Source organism: Symphodus melops (assembly GCF_947650265.1).
Source record: "Symphodus melops genome assembly, chromosome: 1".
Classification (NCBI taxonomy): Eukaryota; Metazoa; Chordata; class Actinopteri; order Labriformes; family Labridae; genus Symphodus; species Symphodus melops.
Genome location: NC_136691.1, coordinates 31,961,881 through 31,982,321, shown reverse-complemented (window position 1 = coordinate 31,982,321; position 20,441 = coordinate 31,961,881). Strand labels below are relative to the sequence as shown.

Genomic DNA, 20,441 nt, shown 5'->3' with positions numbered 1-20,441 from the left:
GACAGAGCTTTAATCACTGTGGGAGAGTTGCTGAAAGGCTATGTAATGAACTGTAACCCTAACCCTAACCACACACATGTTTTCTGTTAAATTGTGGTTGATAACCTTTCCTGTCCAAGCGGCTAAAACTAAACGACCTGAATCAGTTCCAGAGCTGTGTGCCCTCAGTTTTTCTTTTAAATGTGTCAGGCTGTTAAAATGGGCTTGTAAAAAGTGATGGTTGGGAGAATTGTTGGACAGTATTGTGTAACGAGAAGGAATCATCTTGTGCTCTGTAGTGTATAAAAGATGGACTACATGAAATTAAGCTTAGATACCCCAAACCAACAAGCACTGCACCCATGATTTAGAGAGTTCATCTCATTTAAAGCATCAAATAACAGTTTTACACTCTCAAATAAATCAACAAGATAAGTGCTAACTTTAATAACAGATACCATCTTTGAGAACATTGTATAAGACGTGGTGGTTTTATTTTCACCCATTTCCCATCTGACCTTTATGTTACATGTGCTACAGTCAGCCAGCAGGGGGAGCTCTGGATGTGCTTCACTTTTTGGGAGTGAGTATACAACAGTCTGAAGCCCCGTTTCCACCAAACGGTCCGGTATGGATCAGTACGATCCTGTTTGCGTTTCCACAGCCAACCGTGCCCTATTTGGTAGGCTGGATGCCGATAACCACGTCACCTACGTAATAGAGTCACATGATAGCAGCTAACCGCTAACAGCTAGCCTGCTAATAAATTTAACAAAGGAGAAAAACGTGACACAAACAAAACCAACAATGGAAGACATCCAGCAGTTCATCTACTCTGTCACTGACGTGTAGCTCTTTATTACAAAAACTCAGCCAAGCTTTGTTTCAGAGAAGGCTGTGAGCCGCGCTGTGTATTTAAACACAGCGGGGTTGTGTTTTCTGCTATCACACGGGAAGTGATGATTCTTTCAACCAATCAACGGACTGCAGTGTTTAGCTCCACCTTTTCGGGTCGGATCGACATTCTTGGCATCCCAACAGAAAGGTGCGGATCGATTATTTAGGAATCGTTCCCGGCTTTATGGAAACACTACAAAATGTGTGCCATACTGAGATGGACCGAACTGGACCGCTTGGTGGAAACGGGGCTTGGTTAACATTTCTGCTTCTTAGCTGCGCTGTCGTGACTTACTCCAGTGTGAACACTACAAACTTTTGCGTTGGTGTGTATGCATAGCTCTATAAGACTCTGTCTACAAACACTACAGTCATTGGCTGTGTGATTTCTCTGCTAGTGTTTAGTTCATCCACATTCTCTGTTTGTCTGTGTCAAGGAAACCAGGGCGACTAAAACAGAGTGTATTTAGAGCTGATCAATATTGAGCATCAGTTAAACTGCAAATATTGCAAAAAAGAAACGAGAGGAGACATTGGGGGAGATTGAATGTACAAAAAGCCTTTGGGCAAAACAATGCAAGCTAGTGGATCAATATTAGGGCTTGCAGTCTGTGTCAATTTGATTAGATTTGGTTGGATTTTTGAGGTTACCTAGGCTACACCATGTAGAAATCAAGCTTTATACTTGACACACAGAGAGGCTGCCATAGCCAATCAATACAGCAAGGATTAAAACAAACTCTGTTTAATAGGGACGTACAAAGAGGCTTTGTTCTAAATTGCATCTGACAGACTTTCGTAGGGAACATTGTGACAATGGCTGCTTACGTTTTTTTTGTCATCAGTATGTTCTCTATTAGCTCAACACAGCCTGGTGTAATGTGGGGCCATACCTTCACACCAGAGACCATTATATATAAAAGGATCAACTTTAAACATTCCTTCCATTAAACTGAAATCTATATCAAGTAAGTGGGAGGTAAAAAACAGAAGAAGATAAGGAAGAACAAACAAAGGTGTGTTTCAGTAAATAAACAGATTAAGTGCAGATTATTAGGCGTTCACTGATATAAGGAAAACACAGAAAAACCAACTAAAACACATCTTCAAAGTAGCATTTAGTAAATGACTACCAGAGCTGCTGCCGTTTGTGGCTGTGGTTGTGAGGTTTTATTTGTCGTGTTTGTTTATTTGCAGCAGGTTTTTTGTTTTTTTTCACGTGTTGTCAAAGTGATGAAGATGTTTTCTACATTTGTTCATGGTTTGTCTCTCCACTTCTGTGTTTCAAACTGAGTCCAGCACTCAGGGCCACCTTGAAGGGTAAAATGGGTTTCTTTTCTGTGTTGTGCAAATGTACAGACTTTAAAACAAATCATATTGAATAACTTAATACAGAATGCCTTTGAGAAATGGCATTTGTTTAGATGTTCAAAGAAACCACTTCAAACATGGATTCACAACCAAAACCAGACATGAATTTGATGTTCTTGTGGTATGCACAAAAGACAACGTATTGTCAACTACATATTGTAAATATCCTCCGGTCTGCACAACCAGACCAAGTTCACAAGACCTCGCTGACTCCTGCAATTAAAAAATGTTTTTTCTGCCTTCAGAATTATGTGGTGTGGCATTCATTATCTTGGACCATTAAGTCAATTTAACAGCCTTTTTCAAACAACAATACATTATTCAGAACTTAGTGTCAACAGTCCCTGCAGCCAGTTACACACTTAATGTAAAGCTCATAATGAGCCTCTCAGCCACATACTGTATACGAACTGCTAAAGTGTATACAGCAATCCTGAAAGCTGCCAGAGAGCAAAGATACCAGTGTTACTGTTACATGTACACGTGATTTTGAGACATGCAGTTGAATCTGATAAAGTGAATTCTTTAATTCAAGGAGGAGAAATAAGTTTTCTAAAGGGAATGATTTGATGGGAAAAAACTTAGAGTTCTGCCTCAGACTGTGCTCTCAATCCACCATCATCGCAAACAGGATTAAAGGTCCAACTTCTAAGATGTCTTGTGAATTAAATGATAAACTGACCTTACTACCATACAATATACCAACTACATCATCAGGCATTAAGGAATCATGCTGAGTTAAAGTGCTGGCTTCTCTGTCTACAATGCAGCAGCCAGTATGTCCTCCTTCTAACTTTAGATTCTGCTCCTGAATGCTCTGGATTTGTTTGGACCAGAGAAGGTAGGCGGTTATTAGACGCCCCCACACGGCCATTTTGATTCAGTTTACCAGGCAAACAGCAAACCAGCGAGGGGAAAGTCAACTGCTTCAGATAGAAGTGATTGTACCCGAGCTAAAAAGCCTCTGCGTGTTTCTAATAAGCTCAATGAGCAGAAACCTGCTCAAACTAGGATCAATGTTGGAGATGCTTTTTAAAAATGGAGAGAGGTTAGAACACAGAAAGGTTTACAGACTGATGAAAGGCTGGCTAAACACTGAAGCTACAGTGTTCACCACATAGCAACATCGCCTCTCGAGAGGAGGGTGCAGGTCGACAGCTCTTTCTCATGTTTTTAATTCAGACTGCAGCACCCATTTTAAACACTAAGTGCGGCTCATTTAATTGATTTATTCTTCACAGTTGCTTCTCATGCCTCTTAAGTCAATAATGACAGCAGGCACTAAAGCTGTTCTGAAGTATTATGATAACACAGAAACCTTTCATCCTCTGTCCGCCATCTCTGTTTGTAAAAGTGCTACAGATTGCAGATTGAACATGAAGGTCTTCATGCAGCCTCAGGAATACTCAGGCCAGACCATGTGCTTGACACATGACAAGAACATATTGAATGTGGTGTACATGCTGTTTTCACTTAGTGGATGCAAACAATGGAGCCACATTTTTTTCAGGAATGTTTCATCTAAATTCAATGCAGATTCTGTAGAGAAACTTTGATGAGATTTTCTTTATGTAATAAAGAAAATTAATCCCATACTGAAAATCATCAAAAAAAACAAGGGAAACACCCATTTTAAAGATGTCATCCACTGAAACATAATAATCCATGACAAGGCTATAAAAGAGGTTAATTTATTGGCTCTAAACTTTCAGATATAAACAGACTGAATGTACCGTGAGTCACGAAGGTATAACGGGCTGAACACTGTGTACATTGTGTCTTTGCAGAATAACATGGGGTGTGTGTGATGCAGATAAAAGCATGATGTCCGTCCACAGCGTGCAGAGGAGGAACTCTCGGTCTAAACCCTTTCATGACAGTACAGGGTTCTCTTTGGTTCCACCAAGAGCCTGGTCCTCTGGAAACACGGGACGTTCCTCCACAGCCTCCGATCTCCTGGGTCTGCAAGGTGACCACATCTGTTAAATGGATGCACGCTGCAGCATGCAAACATCATATACCACGACATAATTATCTATAGCCATGACATTAAAGAATTACTGTTTTATGGATTATCAAGTCTTTATCATAGACTGTTATTATTAATGGGCGACGCTTGAGTTCAGTGATGTCACCCATCTGTTACACATGTTTATATGAAGGTTGAGGGTGTCTGATCCCAAACAAATCTCCATGCTGACCAGTAATAAATCAAAATGTCACTTTTAGTTGGTTGGGTTTTTTTTTCTTGCTCTGTTGCTGTTTTGTTACTTTATTCAGTGTTTTACTTTGTCAGGGTATTTTTTTTTATTTTGGGTTATTTGATTGTAAAGCATTAGAGGGTCTTCCTATTTCATTGTGTTTGATGTTATTTCAATGTTACATTTTTATCTATCATTATCACACAGTGCGAGGGTTCTGCTGTCCCCTCCAGCAGAGGCCCAGCAGCGGGAGGACGACACACAGGGTGACACCACAGAGCAGAGGGGGGAGCCGGACTCTGCTCAACGGCAGAGAAGAACCAGCTTCCAGGTCCAGGAGTTGGAGCGGACCAGAGATAACCGCAGGAGGCGGAGCTCCCAGCGTGTACCATCACAGAGATCCAATCAGTGAATCAGCAGGTGAGTAAATCACATTTATGTTTTTTTTTGTTGGTATCACTGCATCACCTGCTGACTGAATCAGTTTTACTAAACAGCATCATCATGTATTCCTTTGGGCTGAGAATACACTTTCTGACAAGCTATAAAACTCTCTCACACAAACAATTATAATAAAGAGAAAAACAATCGTTTGAACTTTCTAAACATGATAATCCAACACTGTTTGTCAGTTCTGTAAAAGACCGCCAACAGACTTGAGGATTTTTGTAACCTTATAAATATATTCCAATCCACCCTGTGGGACACTCTCATAATGTCGGCTCTGACATGTATGTAGACTGTGAGGTGACTCAACACTCATTAGCTTCATCACTGTGTGTCAACCTGATCGAGCGGACGTTGGTGAAAAAGGAGGAATAGAAAAATGTGGACACAGAAGAGAGGCAAAATGGAGATCCCAAAGATACAAGGACAGCTTAAAATGAGTCACATTGTTCTTACCATATATACACTTTTGGCAGCCCTGTGTGGTTGTGCCGATTAGAGCTTTTTTTTGCCGCATTTCTATTGGTTGGGAGTTGATGTAGATCGAAGAAGCATTCGCATCGTGAGATGATCGGTCAATCACTGTCTGATCTTTGTCGTGGGCTATCAATCGCTTTTTTGTCTTTTTTTGCTTTGATTAAAATGTCTTCTTTTTTTATTATCAACTTTGATGTCCTGCTGTTCATGTGTTTTCCGCTGTGACCCACTTCACAGATGTTAACAATAAAAATGATAATGCATCAGGCTTTTATGGCATTTCCTGAGTATTCAAAGACGCTTAACAAAGAACCACAACAAAACAAATGAGGGACAACATTACAACAAATCATGTAAAAGAAGGAGGATGAGTTTCACCTGACCATCAGTGATTGAGAGTAAAATATTTCCCACAGTTGTCAGTGATGCAGGGAGAGGCTCACATGTCCCAGGTACACGGGCAGAACAAACTCCCAGCTCCATCATTTCTTTTTTCTTTGGAATTTTTCATTAACCAATCCTTTATTTTTCAGTAATTTTCTAGCCTTTTTATAGGATCCCCCCACGACACCTTTTTTTTCTCCTTATGAGACGTTGTGTAAAGAGAAATAAAAGAACTTTAGTTTGCCTTGTATTGTTGTACTTTCATATATTTTGATGGGAAGTATGTTTTATTATATATGCAACGTTTGTGATGGTGTTACACATATGTTAGTTGGTGATCTGGAGTCAAAGAGTGTCAGACCTGCTGCTGTGAAATAAACTGTCACAGTCTACTGTCACAATGTACAAATATTATTTAATTTAAATGATCAGCTACGCACACTTTAATGTAAATACTGAAAAGATAACTACCTCCCGTTTCCTCACCACTGCACTATTATCTTATTTAGTCTTGTCCATATCAGTCTTTAATTACCTGTTTATGATAACTGTTATTTTTGAATGTTTACACTGTACAGAGAGAGCTCAGTCTACTGAAGTTCAATTCCTTGTGTGTTAAACATACCTGGCATATAAAGCTGATTGTGAAATGCTGTGGTGCAGTGCATTGGAAAGGTGTCGTTCAGTTGTGCATGTATGCTGCATCCGTCCCTGACAAGTGAACCAGATCAAAAAATAGTACAGAAGAAAAGGCACTAAAGACGAACTGACAACTCGGAGTAGAAACAAAATCCACAAGGGAGGAGAAACACAAGGAGAGGAAAAGACTAAATAAAACAACCTAAAATATAAAACTGAACTAGAAACTGGTGAAATTATTAACTGATACATGTTGCTGTTATAATGAAGACTGTAAATTCTGATGAAAAGAAACAAGCTCATCTTTATTGTCTTACTGTATGTGGTACTGACATGGACGCCTTCTTTTCATGATGAGGACTAAAGCTGCTGTTTACGCACACTGCTCACCACTTTAAAGGCCTCTTTGAGAAACACACAAACATGACGGCTTCCATCTGCCAGCAAATCTCCACAACCGCATCCAGACGACATGAATTCTTCTTCTTCTTCTTCTGGCTTCAGGCTGGAACAGCTGTGCTTGTTTTCTGATGACTCAGAAAAAAACAATCCAATTTTAACGCCAGTTGACATGAAAGTTTCCCTGTTTTGGATCCTTTCTCAGTTACTTGGATTGAGGGCAATGAATGTTTTTTTGTTTGGGGAAATTGCCTTTTGGATGTCTTCTAGTGAAAAGCTGACACAGTTGTTAAGATGTTGTAATGGTCCTTTTTTTTCTGCAGTCCCAGATCATACTGGTTGGATTATTGGCACACTGTAAATGACATCTGCAGCATGAATGTGTGTGAATTAAAGGCTGACCACGGCTCACATTCTTCTCTTTTTAGAAACTCCCACAACCCCCAGCGACGAGAGGAAGGGTCTCCACGCACTGACCGGAGCCACAAAAGTGTCAGCGCTCCATCTGTATCTGCCTTCATCGCTCTGTGACGATGAGGAGGAGGACACAGAGACAGCAGACATGAGGTATGAGTTGTCAGAGCGGCGTTCGGGGCGTGGAGGCCGTAGCGCGCAAAAGGAAAGCACCGTTTTCACAAAGTGCTCCTCGGATAATCTTTGACGTCACATCTGGGGTTTTCAGCCTACTTTCCAATAGTTGGACCACTGCTACAGAATCCCACTCTCAGAGGTGATGTCAGCTTGAGGGTGGAGGGGGGGACAACAAATATTTTCCCAAGCAATTAGAACAACTGCAGTGCATGAAAAGGGAATGTCCACTGAGTTTTAAAACAGATCTGTTTAATCCATGGGGTCTTTCAAAACCCTAAGAGGAAGCAGTTACAGAACAATCTGTAAAAAAAAAAGAGTCCTGGGAAACATCCTGAAATCAGCAGTGACAGGCAGACATTTGCTCAGGGTCAATTTAAAAAGGGATCATTTGTGTCGTTTGAACACAATGTTCACGCCTCAAGATCATTCTGAATTGAAACTTCCCTCTGCAGAGATTGTCTGGATTTGTCTCTTTACAGAAACAATATCCAACTTTTCCTTCTTCAAAACAGTCCAAAGGTTGAATTAAAAGCACAATAACTTTCAGCAGGGTGAATCTCTGATGTCACAGCACAGCCTGATAGATGTCCCTTTGGCAGAAGGATGACGTCACCTATGAGAAGTGCGTACGGATAGCAGTAGTTCTACTACAAGCCTTCAGTAGTAAAAAGTAACCAGTTAGCCCGTCTCTGTACGGGTTGATACAAAGGCTGAGAGGAAGAGAAAAGAGAGAGAGTGACAGAGCGTGATGTCAGGGCTCGATCGACCTCGACTGCGTCGCCTGGGTGAGGGTGTGTGATGTTGTGGGACCAGAAACATCACTGATGATGCGTCCCAGCGCATCCATAAGATGTGTCCTTTATCTGTCATCCCTGACAGGCTGAGACTCAACGTCCTCCGCGTCATCGCTGTCTCACGGTCAGCAGCTTCACCAGAAAGTCCTCGGACACAAGTTACGTCTCAGGCTTGTACATACATGAAATAAAAGATTGTCCAGTGAAACCACAGTTTCATTCACAGTTCAATAGACACGCTCCACATGCAAACGGTTTGCAAACAACAGACTGAAGAACCATGCGGTCATGTTCATGCATAATCAGGTAATATTTCTGTACATCGTTAGTCGACATGGCTGTTTAGCTCCTCACAATGTCTTTTCTGCTTATTAACAAATGCTCGTTGTCTAAGAGGGGGAACCAAATTCCTCCATATTGTTGCTTTAAGCACTGCTTGAGACTGGACCACTGCCCAGTTTGGTGACTTGTTAAGCAGGTCAGGCTGAGCTCGGCTTGATGCCAAGATCTCTCTGAGGTTTTTTGTTTTTTTTTAACTGGTGTTGTTGTTCTGTTTCAGCTGTGAAGCGCCTGTCCATCTGTCTCTGGTAGTTTTAATGTTTGTAGAAAGACAGCTGCAGTCTGTTTCTCCTCAGGATCATGACTCTAAAGTCAATGGTTTGGTTACCACGACTGGCTCTAAATCATGATGCTGTTATAGAAGCTGATGAGCTTTTTCATATAAACAATTTAAAAAAGGCTTTTCAGGTCCGCAGAATAGCAACATTCAGACTTACGTAACACAGCCTCTTGATATTTTCTCACTCCTTTGTCAGCCAACGTGTGTTTTTAAAGTGATTCATGTTGTTACATCCTCGTGGTTTGTGGCTCTTGCTGCAGTCTGTGTGTATTTACACGACTTTGCATTGAATTTGTTTGTATTGAATTGCTTTGCTGATGATCTTAACGCACTTCCCAATCCCCAACACTTTGGTCTTCTCTTTGATGACAGTTCTGCAGGACACGGATAAATTGAAATGTTGCCGTCTGTGCTTATGCAGAGGTGGGTGGGTTGGAGACTCACGACCAACAAATCCAAAGTTGAACTTGTCACTGCATGTGATGTTTCTGTGTTCATCGCAGGGCTACAGCAGAGCACACGAGCACTCAGGGATCTGAGGACAACACGACCAATGCACGTCCTCCCCAAATGTTCCCAAACTCTCCAGATGAGACCAACACAGGACCTGCGCTCCACAGAGCAGCTCCTGAAGACTTTACACAGGAGGACTCTGAGCACAGCTGAAGTGTGAAGGATGGAGGACAGCAGGGTTTCAACCAGAAAACAGATTGAGCCAATTCGACTCTTATAAGAGCCTTCAGATAGACCGGACAGAGAAGAGCGGTGAGACAGCTGCAGACCTCTGCTGATGAGCTCTGCACGTTCCAAAATAAGATGCTGCAGAAAATAACAACTGTCCCACACTGTTGGGGAAAAAGAGAAGAAACAGAACTGATAAAAAAAAGGGACCAATGCTTCAAAAATATTCTGAACATAAAGAGCCACACAAACAAAACAAGTTCACTCCAAATTTACTTCAAAGATCAAAACTGTTACAGCAACCAGAGAAAAACTACAAAAAGAAATTCTTGCTAATCGTCCACAGACATACATTATATTAAATATCATCCATCCATGTTCTACAACGCTTTCCCCGTACAGGGGGGCTGGATCCGATCCCAGCTGTCGTCGAGCGAGCGGCAGAGTTAAACCCTACAGTATAGAGACAGACAAGCAGCCACAGCTCTGAAGCTAACGAGCATGTCTTTGGACTGTGGGAGGGAGCTCGAGTACCTGCAGGGAGAACATGACAACGCCACACAGAGCGGTCCTGTCTAACGGGGAACCTCCTTCCTGTGACATGACCAACCACTGCATCACCATGCGCTCCTTTATATCTCATGTTTGAACATATTGTGATTTTAGATCTGCACTGGAGACAATGACATCACGCCACTATCACGTGGAGGCTTCACTGTGACTTCACACAGTGTTTCAAAATGTAGAGACCTCTGTTTTGTCTGAATTTGTGACACTTTTGTCCATGTACGACTACATTTACACTTCTTATGTGTCATACTCACCAAATGTCATCTGTCAAGTCATGTTTGAAAACAAATCAACAAAGAAAAATGAGAAGCTGGAAAACCTAAAGAGATCTAATAGCAGAATTCTGCACCGTATGGTATTACAATTACAAGGTGTTTATATTTCAAGCACAATCACTGAATAATCTGAGCGTAGCTTCAAGATTGTCGACCAACAATAATAACGTTTGCATCATGAAATTAAGGAAAAACATAAACATAATGTACAGCATATATCAGTTATAGTCTCAGAGCTGTCATCATCGGGGGGTTTGGAGACAGAAGATGGACACGTTAGTAACAGAGAACACAATAAAGCGTAATATGGGACCTTTAATGCATTGTTACCTTTTTTTCTGACAAAGAATCCTTAATTACATCATTTCTTTCCGTATATGTTATTCTGCATGTTGCAACTATTATTTTGGTATTTTACGAGTAAATTTAAGCTATCAAAGCAAATTCATTGTTCTGCAATAAAATCCAATCAAAAGACATGTATTGTTTACTTCTTCTTCTTTCTCACCACTGTGTGAAGGTATTGAGCACAAGCCTGTCACTCTGAGCTCAACTGTAAATCAGTTTCACCGTTCTGAGTGCGGACCATCAGCGGGACTCGACACCTTCAGGTCGAAACATTTGACACGCTGAGGCTTCCTGTGGCGTTGCAGAGGCTTGCAGCTGCTTGTCGTTCGCTGTGTGTCATGTCTGCGTAGTGTCCTCTTGCTGGCCTTCTCTCAGTGCAGAGGTAGCAGATCATACACCACACACTGTGCTCCGGAGAGATCTGGACTCCGCTGCTGCTCCGAAAAGGCCTCAGAGCGCAGGAGCCTGTGGACAGAAGGCAGGCAAAAACAGCACCGCTTCACTCAAAGCATCGAGAAAACACTGAATATCAACTTCAGCATCCATCCCAAAAGAGCACAGAGAACAAATCTCATCTCATTCCCTTGTGGGTTAATACAGCTGCTTGATGCTTATTCTAATAATCATTACACAAACCCTTCACCATCTTCTGTCCATGGTCAGTACTGAGTCCAGCTCCTTGAGATGGGATTTAATTTATCACATTAATGGTTATATTCACAGATGCATTAAACTTTAAATGGATTACAGTTAAGATCATTTAACGATGAGTGAAGTTAAAATCCCTGGATATGATGATCAGGGGAGGAATAAAAACTGTAATCCATAATCTATCTGAAGCCATCTGATGATGCATATAAGCATCATGAAGTCAATCACTGATTTAAGATTAACAGTTCTGAAGCTGCCATTTTTAAACAAAAAATGTGATATTAAACTTTTTTAGTCCAACAGGAGGTTTTTTAAAGTGGAATATTATAAAGGGACTTGAGCTTGTAGAGCTTTTTCTGGTCATCTGACTAATCAAAGTGCTTTCACACCGCAGGTCACACCTACACATTCACACACTGATGCTTTGAAAAGTGACCATCAGAAGTAGCTAATCCCATTCACACACAGCCGACGAGGCAGCCGGAGCAATTCAAGGTTAAGTGCCTTGCCCAAGGACACATCAGACATGTCGCAGCAGAAGGTGGAGCCACAGGTGCCCTAACATGGTTATCTAACAGGCTGCTGCCTGTCCATGAGCAACAACAATAACAAAGACATCAACAACATGGGGTTGACTAAATTACTCTTAATGTTACGGTTTAATTATTTTTACACATTATTTCATTTCATGATTTTAAATTAAACTCGTTTGTTTGTCTATCATTACATAATGGGTGAAATATGATTAATATACATATTTATAAAGCAGCTTGTGGCCCCCTGATCAGAAGGAAGCTGTGGGTTATTTTCTCATCTGCTTTGAAACACTCACAAACCCTGCACAGTTCTGCCCCCTGCAGGCCATCAGACAGAATGCAGGTGGAAGGCTCTTGCAAATGGTTTTTAAAGATCCATAGCTAATGCGTGGTTCATACATGTGGTAGCATCAAAAATAAATACTACTTTTCAACACACCTTGAATGACCTGACAGGCCTCCATCACCCCCCTCACTTTGTCTCCCCTCCCTTTCCTTCCTCCCATCAGTACCACCATCCTCTTCAACGCCCTAGTTACATCCCACATTGACTCCTTCACTCCAAGTCCATCCATAAACTTCCACTGGTCCACAACTCTGCAGCTCTCATCATCTCCAGAAGCCCGTCTGTTACTCACATCACTCCTGTCCTTCAAGCAGCTTCAATTTAAAAACTCTGCTCCTTCTCTTCATAACCTCGCTCTGCTTGACTTCTCTGACTGCCTGCACATCAACACACCAACCTGCACTCTCAGGCCTTCTTTTTCCATTCAGCTCACTGCACCACCATGGGACCACTTATTGTGGAGCATGTTTCTCTCCAGCACTTTTTATATTAATATAAACTGACTAACTCGCTCCCTGTTTAAACCAGATTATTGACCTTAAAAAAAACCTTCACTATGAAAAAATTTGAAACTGCAAAACCAAGATATGAATATGTAGGTTGTAAGGACCAAGGGATGGCGTTTCAGTCGCGTTCTTGTAATTAGTTTTAGTTTTGTTTTCAACATTGGGGCTGAATTGTTGAATTAAAAGAAATACCGAGGATGAAGTATGCAGCAGCACTGACGGAGAGGATGATGAGGAAGATGGTACCCACGCCCAGATCTCCCATGGCGCAGGCATTCTGACACGCACAGGGGCTTTCCACCCAGATCTGCAGGGGCTCCTCTGTGCTGAGACTCAGGTCCTGGATGTAAGAAGACGACTGGTTGGGATTACAGTGATAGTGCACCACTGTGAGCGGCTTCTGCTCGTGAGCTGGGACACCACAAGAATGAGACGATGACTTAGCGACCTGCTCGTCACAAAACAGGGACAAATGATCAGGGCCGGGACAACAGACGTCATGTTTGAGCTTACAAAAGTATGAGACCGACAGCGTCCTCAGCGTGTCGTTGTAGTGGAACTCATTCCCTTCATGTCTTCCGTAGCTGAAATAGCGGTTTATGAATCTGTTGAGATCACGATGATACCTGTTTATAAGGAGACACATGTGCAGTTACTATTCTCAAACTTAGAGATCACAGCTCGGACTGTATATTCAACAGATAGACGTGTATTCAATCATGGCTGAAGGAGAAACAACATTGTTTCCACAAGGTCACACGTCTGTTGTATTTATTGCCTTCCCTTTGTGATTGTCTTTTATCCATTTTTTTATTCATAACTGAAATGTTTTCCTCTCTTTATCTTTTTTTTGTTATCTCTGCCTGTTGTTTCTAAAAGCCTCAAATGGACAAGTGTTTCAGATTAGCATTTTGCTATAAACACTGACAGCAGTGAATCTGGGACTTGTGCATGGTGAAATGTTACAGCACTGATGTCACGATGTATCCATCCATCCATTATCTTTACTGCTCTTCCTGCTCGGGGTCGCAGGGGTGCTGGAGCCAATCCCAGCTGTCATTGGAGGAGAGGCGGGGTTACACCCTGGATTAGTTATCAGTCAATCAGGGCTGAGATAAAGAGCCAGAGAATGAAGCACACTCACATTCAAATCTACAGTAAATTAAGAGTCTAAATAATCAAATGTTTGTAACAAAAACAAAAATATTCTGCCACTTTTTTACAGTTCAAAGCCTCCTAAGTCTCAAGCTTCATGTATACGGCCAGTATTTCGTGTTGGCAGTATTTCCTACATACAACGTCCTTAGCAGAAGTTCACCTTGATTTTATCACTGAGAAGTAAAATAATAGCTCAACTTGTTTGAAAGAGTTTTTGGAAAGAAAAAGAAATCAACTCATTATTGTAAAAACAGTTGAAAACAGACAACATATTGGACTTTTGAAGATTCATTTAACACTTAAATAAAAGGCCTGTGGGATTCTATGTTTTTCTGTGTTTGTGTATTTAAAGCCAGATGGATCCTATTCCTCTGTGCCATGGAGCTCTATTTGTCCAAAAGTCCGTCATTACATCAGTGAGACGCTGGAAACATGAACACACATAGTGTCATTTATTTATACTAAATCCCACATCTCCTCATCCTGCTGCCTCAGACGTTTACTTTCGGGACTTAATCCAGTGCTGAGGAAGAAGATTACCGGCACAGTTGTGGCATTTGAGCAAGTGTGCGGTCATCTCTTCTTCCTCAGTCTGCTGTCTTTGCACTGCCCTTCACCTAAGTGACCTCTTTTCCTAAACTTATACATTGCTATAAATAGTAACTAACATGTGCACAGTTACTCTCTGCTTTACCAATGTTTGAAAAAAAGCCATGATCACCAGAAGTCTGTTAGTAAATGATGGGTTTGTGGCTTTGACTCACAGTATTCAGAAATAGACTGACACATTTTTGTGGGTTTTTTTAATGGAACATATTAAAATCAATAACATGATAGTTTACTAACCACATCCCATAACTAGCAAGCTATAGCGTAGCATTTGAGTTTGATTAATGCATTTCATGAAATGCATTAGGAAATGTTTGTAGAGTGAAGATTAAAGTCAAATCATCTGAACCATTTCAAAAGTTGAGAAATTTCAGAGCAGGAAGATCTTTAGAAGTTCGTCTGTGATCTGAGATAAAACACAGTGTTGAGGCTCAAATGGGGAGAATGAAGGAGACTCAGTGTTAGAGCGAGGTCAAGCTTGCATTTTTTTTGTCATTCATAATTTATTTCAATTTTTTTTTTTTTTAAACTCCTACACTGGTTGTTTAACAAATGTTCCTAACACTAAGTCTGACTAACAATGTCTTGTTTAGTGTAAAAGCTGAAAAGCACACAGGGATATATTGTGAGTGTCAGCGCTGATGCTGCTCTACCTGACGATGAGGCATGCAGCCACGTTGCTGCAGTTTGTTCCTGCCGTGTCCTCCGGCTGTGAGAAGGGTTGGCAGGGGCTAAAGGACAGGAGGAGCTCCACCCTGACCGGCAGGTTCTCAGCGGACACAGGCCTCAAACGCCCCAGGAAACCGTCTGCGTCTCCCATAGCTTTCAGGTTAATCACGCCGCTGCCATCCTTCATGATGCATTTGCAGTTGTTGACTTTGAAGCAGCCTGACTTCTTTGCAGAGCCGGGATGAGGGGAGAGAGCCGGGGGAAACGTGTAAAAACAAAGTGAGAGCATGAGGAGGACAGTCTGAAGGCTCATGGTGACAGTGTGCACCGGTGCGGAGGAAAGTGACAAGTTGTGTGTTGTAAGGCCACGACAGAGCAGCTGACAGCGTGGTGATGGTAGGAAAGTAATTAGAATAAAGGTGATTGCCATTCCGGGCATTCCGGAGGCCCACCGTGCTCAGATCAACATCTTTCCAAATGCTGCAAAACACAGACGGGCAACCACTGCAGCCTGTAGTACAGAGGGACTGTGGATTACTCAGACTAACCAGGACAATGTTTCCTGAAGACGTGATGCTCTAATGTTTTATAGATGTCAGCAGGCAGTTTCTGAAAAACTAAAATGCATTCATTCATCTCCTCTGTAGAGGAATAGAGGTCATAGAGTTCATTAGAAGGTCTCCTCAAATTTCAAAGCCGGAGAAGAGGTGGAAGTGTCTTAAACCTGCTTTTTTTCTTCTAAAAGCCAGCAGGGGGCGACTTCAATCATCACTAAAGAAGTCAGATTGTTCATAAATTTATGAGCACTTATGACAAAATGACCTCGCCTCTCAGTAAATTTATCAGTACAAGGATTTATAATCATAGGCATGTTAGAAATGCTGTCTCAGCCAAACTTTCCATCAACCTAACGACAGACTGAGAGCTGGAGCTGAGGCAGATTTTAACCCTCTTAACAAACTCTTACATCAGGTCAGCTCCACGCCTTACATGGATATAACTTATCATTCATAAAATCACAATTGGTGCTGAAAACATCTGACATTGCACACAGCCATGCTCACTATTAGGCCTCTCCAAACACTAGAACACCACACTAAAGCCCAGACACCATCATAGTTTACTTTATATGTTCAAAGTAACGGAAGAAATTTGCAATTTGAAATCTCTTTGAAAGAAATCTTGTGTCTTGTGACCGATACTTTGGGAACCGTTACTTTAGAGGACCTCAGCACAGCCCTTCTCTCACCCCGTTAATATCATCATCTTTTTTTTCTTCATTGTAACTACTGTATGTCATTATGTACCTGTGATGGTTTTGTGTGGGTGCTGTGGCTCCGCCGGAGGGACCTGTGGGTGGACGGGTGGGTGACTGTGTCTGTATCACACTCTGTTTGTGCTGTGAAAGGTGTTATATAAATAAATAAACTTTACTTACTAATGTTTTGTGTTTTCTTTGTGTTGGTCAGAAATGTGATGGTTGGTCTTAAAGGGATACTTCACCCATTTACATGAAGCTGTGTATCATTAGAAACATGGTAGTAGTGTTGAATGGTTGTGAGTCCAGCCCTCATTTCACCCTGAGACGAGAAAAATATGTTTTTCTTATCCTGGAAGTTTTCTTCATGTGATGCAAAATGACGCTTTTTGCATCACATGAAGAAAACTTTCAGAGGTTATTTGAGTATGTGACGGCAGCTGTGTCAGAAGTCAGAGACAAACTAGAGGACGTCCTGAGAGAGAAATGGACAAACGTCTCACAGAGAGTGACTGAAGTGGATGTTTTGCTGTCAAAACCAGAGTCCAAGACCAGAGCTGACTTCTTACAATATTCACGTGACATCACACTGGATCCAAACACAGCATACACAGAGCTGTTATTAACTTGTGGGAACAGAAAAGTGACATACACAGGTCAACAACAGTCTTATTCTAGTCACCCGGACAGATTCACTGGATGGCCTCAGGTCCTGAGTCCAGAGAGTCTGACTGGACGTTGTTACTGGGAGGTGGAGAGGAGAGGAAGAGCTCTCCTGATAGAAGACTTATTGCACTATCCGAACAGTATCCTGGTTTCAAAAGGAAATCTGTTTCAGTGATATTTGATTGGGTCAGATACACGAAAAACAAAACCATTATCATTGCCAATATTGGCATTTACAGTCTATGCAATCAAGTTCATGTTCGTGTGTTGCTATTTTGACTGAGTCTACTCACTCACCAGAAGTGACCAAAAGCAGTTTCTAACTTCTATGCAACCAATTTTTAATTATTTGAAGTTTAACCTCAGAGTGAGAAAGATCCTTTAACAGGGAGGTCAAAGGTCATAATTTAGTCGTTCATACTACAGGAGGGAAATGTATCCTTAAGAAATATACTGAAATGTGGAGAACCTTTCATTTACATAATGAACACAAGTCTTCATGCATCTTTCTGAAGCAGCGGCTCCATGTGGGACTTTGGAGCGTACCGTTAGAAGAACAAGTACACAACACATTTCTGGTGTTTTACTGATTTTATTTGAACAACAGAAAAAGCCTCTAAGCTTTGACAGCAAATTTGCGGATGGAGTAGAGGAGATCTTTCCTCTGCTGTTTCTTGGTGCGCAGACCCTCCTCGTGCTTGTTGAGCTGGCGGCGGATAGCTCTAGTCTTCTTGGGTCTCAGATCCAGGGGCTTGTACTTCTTACCCTGTAAGATAAGACGAGAACGTTTTAGTCAATCTGTTTGAAGGAAAAACTGACGAGTCAGGGAAGCAATCCCATCAAAATCAAACTTCAGACTAAAAGCAGGAGCTTTACTGATGAAGCATAATGTGATTTCATGTGATCAGCAGTCACTGCGTTTAGAGGTGGAAAACAGCACGTGTGTGAGTTAGAACCAGCTGAGATACACATGGCATGTCCCGCAGGAGAAGGAGATCAGAGTGAAGCTCCTTACGTTCACACTGACTGCACTTTACAAACACAGGTCATCTCTCTGAGCAGCTACAGCACAGACATGAACACGTCACAGTGCTTCACTTCATCGAAAAACTAGAGGACAGCAACATCGCAGCTGTGACAAATGTCACAAAAGGAATTACATCAGCTGTCATTGAGACATCCTGCTTCTTGAAATGCGACTGAAATAGTTCAATTAAAAATCCCGAGTACAGCAAAGAGTGGTGATGATGGGAACATCGAGGTCGTCTCAAGTCTCAGTCTTTTGGTAAGCATTGTGAATGCATCAGAGAAACATCAGCTCACAAGGATCATCTTTGACGAGAGCACCAAGTCCCAGGAAGGAGAGTGAGTGAGTGTGTGTGTGTGTGTGTTCTCACCTTGTAGAACTTCCTCAGGTTCTCTTTCTGTGTCTGGTTGATTACAGTCAGGACTCGGGCGATGGATTTGCGCACGACACGGCTGAAACGAACAAACAGAAAGTCATACACTATTCAAGGCCTCGTGTTCCAGTTAAGTATTCAAACAGCTCCAGGAAGAAGAGCTGTACACCAGTTCATTAAAGTGACACCATGAACCCGAGTAGCATCACAACGCCACATGAGGAGCGGGACGGAGGCAGCCGTCACCGTGAACATCGAGGTCGTCTCAAGTCTCAGTCTTTTGGTAAGCATTGTGAATGCATCAGCGAAACATCAGCTCACAAGGATCATCTTTGACGAGAGCGCCTTTTGGTTTGAGGGTGAAGAAGACGTCACCGTGGAGTTTATACTGAGCGGTCACATTCATGCTGCTGACAGGTAGCACATCTAACTTCTGATTCAGAGACATTTTAGTAGAACAAACTCAGATTTGTTTGCACAGTCAAACATGAAAGAAAATGTCACACAGACAGAATGAAACCCTGATTTTATTTATCTATCTGGGAATCTTCAGTATTTAGATCACTGCCTTAAAACAAATGAAAAGTTGAGCCTCGACTATTCACAGGGCTGCAGGTCACCTAGTGGTTAGTGTGCACGCACCATGTAAACAGGTTTTAATGGTTTAAGTGGGCTGAAGGGTTCGAGTCAGACCTGCGACTCCTTTCCAGCATGTCATTCCCCGTTCTCTCCCTCAATCTCTACAATAAAGGCATTATAAATAAACCTTTAAAACATGTGGTTCATGAAGATTAAACTTTAGACTGGGTTATAATTTAAACTGCCACAAACAGTCTGTGTATCAATCAGTTGATAGATCTGTTTGACTGAATGAGGGATGCTGTTCTCCACCTGGATATAAAACATCCTTAATCCTGAGCCTGCCTGCTGATAAGACTGCCTCAGACAGCACAGAGCTGCTGATGGTGTTCAGACAGCACAGAGCTGCTGATGGTGTTCAGACTGTACGTACATCTTGGAGAGCTTGGAGGCAGCTCCGCCGGTCACTTTGGCCACACGGAGCTGAGACAGCTCATTCTTCAGGTCATCCAGCTGCTTCAGCAGCTCCTCCTTCTTCTTCCCTCGGAGATCTCGTGCCTTGATCTTAGCCTGGACCACGAAAACAAGTTTAAAAGAACAATTATTCACTGTAAACGCATTAAACCTCTCCGCTGACAGGCGGCGCGTATCCCCGACACGCGCTAACAAAGCTAACACAGCTAACACGGCTATATGAAGTTTGTAGACATAGCATTAACTTTTTATTTAAAATCTACAGGTTAAATCTTAATTATCTGTAATATAAGCTGTCAGTAGTGATAACACAGACACGCTGGTAACATCACAGCATGTAAAGCTAGCAGGCCACGTAAAGCCTCCTTCTCTCCACACAGCGCTACAGATTATAACATTTTAAATCTTAAATAAAGCAGCTAACTTCACACCGAACGTTCAAACTACAACATAAAAGCATTATCTAAGCGTAGACACCAAAATGTCCGCGTTGAGACGAGTTAAACACGGTGAATAAACCTCATTATTACAGAGTGTCGGAGCCTCACCATGTTCACTCTCGCTGCCCTGTCGGAAAGGCCGGACGCACCGCGTGCTGCAAAAAAAGGAGCTTCCGGTGAATTTCTTCTTCTTCGCTTTTCTCGCCTTATGCTTTCTTGGCGGATCGAACAATACCGCCACCTACTGTACAATTATATAACATCAGGTCGTTTATAAGTCTTTTTTTTCTCCACAGAACGGAGAAAAGTCTTAAAAAGCTTTAAAAAGGTTTTCAGGGTGAACAATGAATTTTATGTTTGTAATATTAACAATATTAAATGTGATAGCGGTGATCAACCATATGTGCTTTATTATGATGTTGATATATGTGAATGTTTTTTATAATACTACTTTAATTTGTTGAACAGCTCTCACGT

The 20,441-nt window shown here is 41.8% G+C and overlaps 3 protein-coding genes and 1 long non-coding RNA gene across 5 annotated transcripts; 1 reads left to right on the top strand and 3 right to left on the bottom strand.

The window, feature by feature from the left end:
* Positions 1 to 512: 512 nt before the first annotated feature.
* LOC306838987 lies at positions 513 to 5,505 on the bottom strand. Its single transcript, XR_013781141.1, has 3 exons — positions 5,352 to 5,505; positions 4,020 to 4,209; positions 513 to 552 (listed from the first exon to the last, which is right to left on the bottom strand). It is a non-coding gene; the product is annotated as an uncharacterized lncRNA (long non-coding RNA).
* On the top strand, positions 4,069 to 10,885 carry LOC306838976 (uncharacterized protein; the record flags this gene model as incomplete). Its single annotated transcript, XM_079367416.1, has 4 exons — positions 4,069 to 4,216; positions 4,656 to 4,868; positions 7,223 to 7,361; positions 9,302 to 10,885. The coding sequence occupies 4 exons, from the start codon at positions 4,069 to 4,071 to the stop codon at positions 9,462 to 9,464; spliced, it is 663 nt and encodes a 220-aa protein (XP_079223542.1). The 3' UTR covers positions 9,465 to 10,885.
* A 46-nt stretch (positions 10,886 to 10,931) lies between these two features.
* LOC306838960 (uncharacterized protein) lies at positions 10,932 to 15,623 on the bottom strand (the record flags this gene model as incomplete). 2 transcript variants are annotated; one of them, XM_079367399.1, is made up of 4 exons in its annotated part: positions 15,132 to 15,623; positions 13,225 to 13,337; positions 12,904 to 13,122; positions 10,932 to 11,137 (listed from the first exon to the last, which is right to left on the bottom strand). In XM_079367399.1, the coding sequence occupies exons 1-4, from the start codon at positions 15,584 to 15,586 to the stop codon at positions 10,932 to 10,934; spliced, it is 993 nt and encodes a 330-aa protein (XP_079223525.1). In that variant the 5' UTR covers positions 15,587 to 15,623. The 2 variants fall into 2 exon arrangements, with proteins under 2 accessions (XP_079223525.1, XP_079223526.1); XM_079367400.1 differs by having other exon boundaries at positions 11,069 to 11,137; positions 12,932 to 13,122.
* Positions 15,624 to 17,643: 2,020 nt separating this feature from the next.
* On the bottom strand, positions 17,644 to 20,181 carry rpl35 (ribosomal protein L35). Its single transcript, XM_079355722.1, has 4 exons — positions 20,073 to 20,181; positions 19,484 to 19,620; positions 18,469 to 18,550; positions 17,644 to 17,837 (listed from the first exon to the last, which is right to left on the bottom strand). The coding sequence occupies exons 1-4, from the start codon at positions 20,073 to 20,075 to the stop codon at positions 17,688 to 17,690; spliced, it is 372 nt and encodes a 123-aa protein (XP_079211848.1). The 5' UTR covers positions 20,076 to 20,181; the 3' UTR covers positions 17,644 to 17,687.
* Between the last annotated feature and the right edge of the window lie 260 nt (positions 20,182 to 20,441).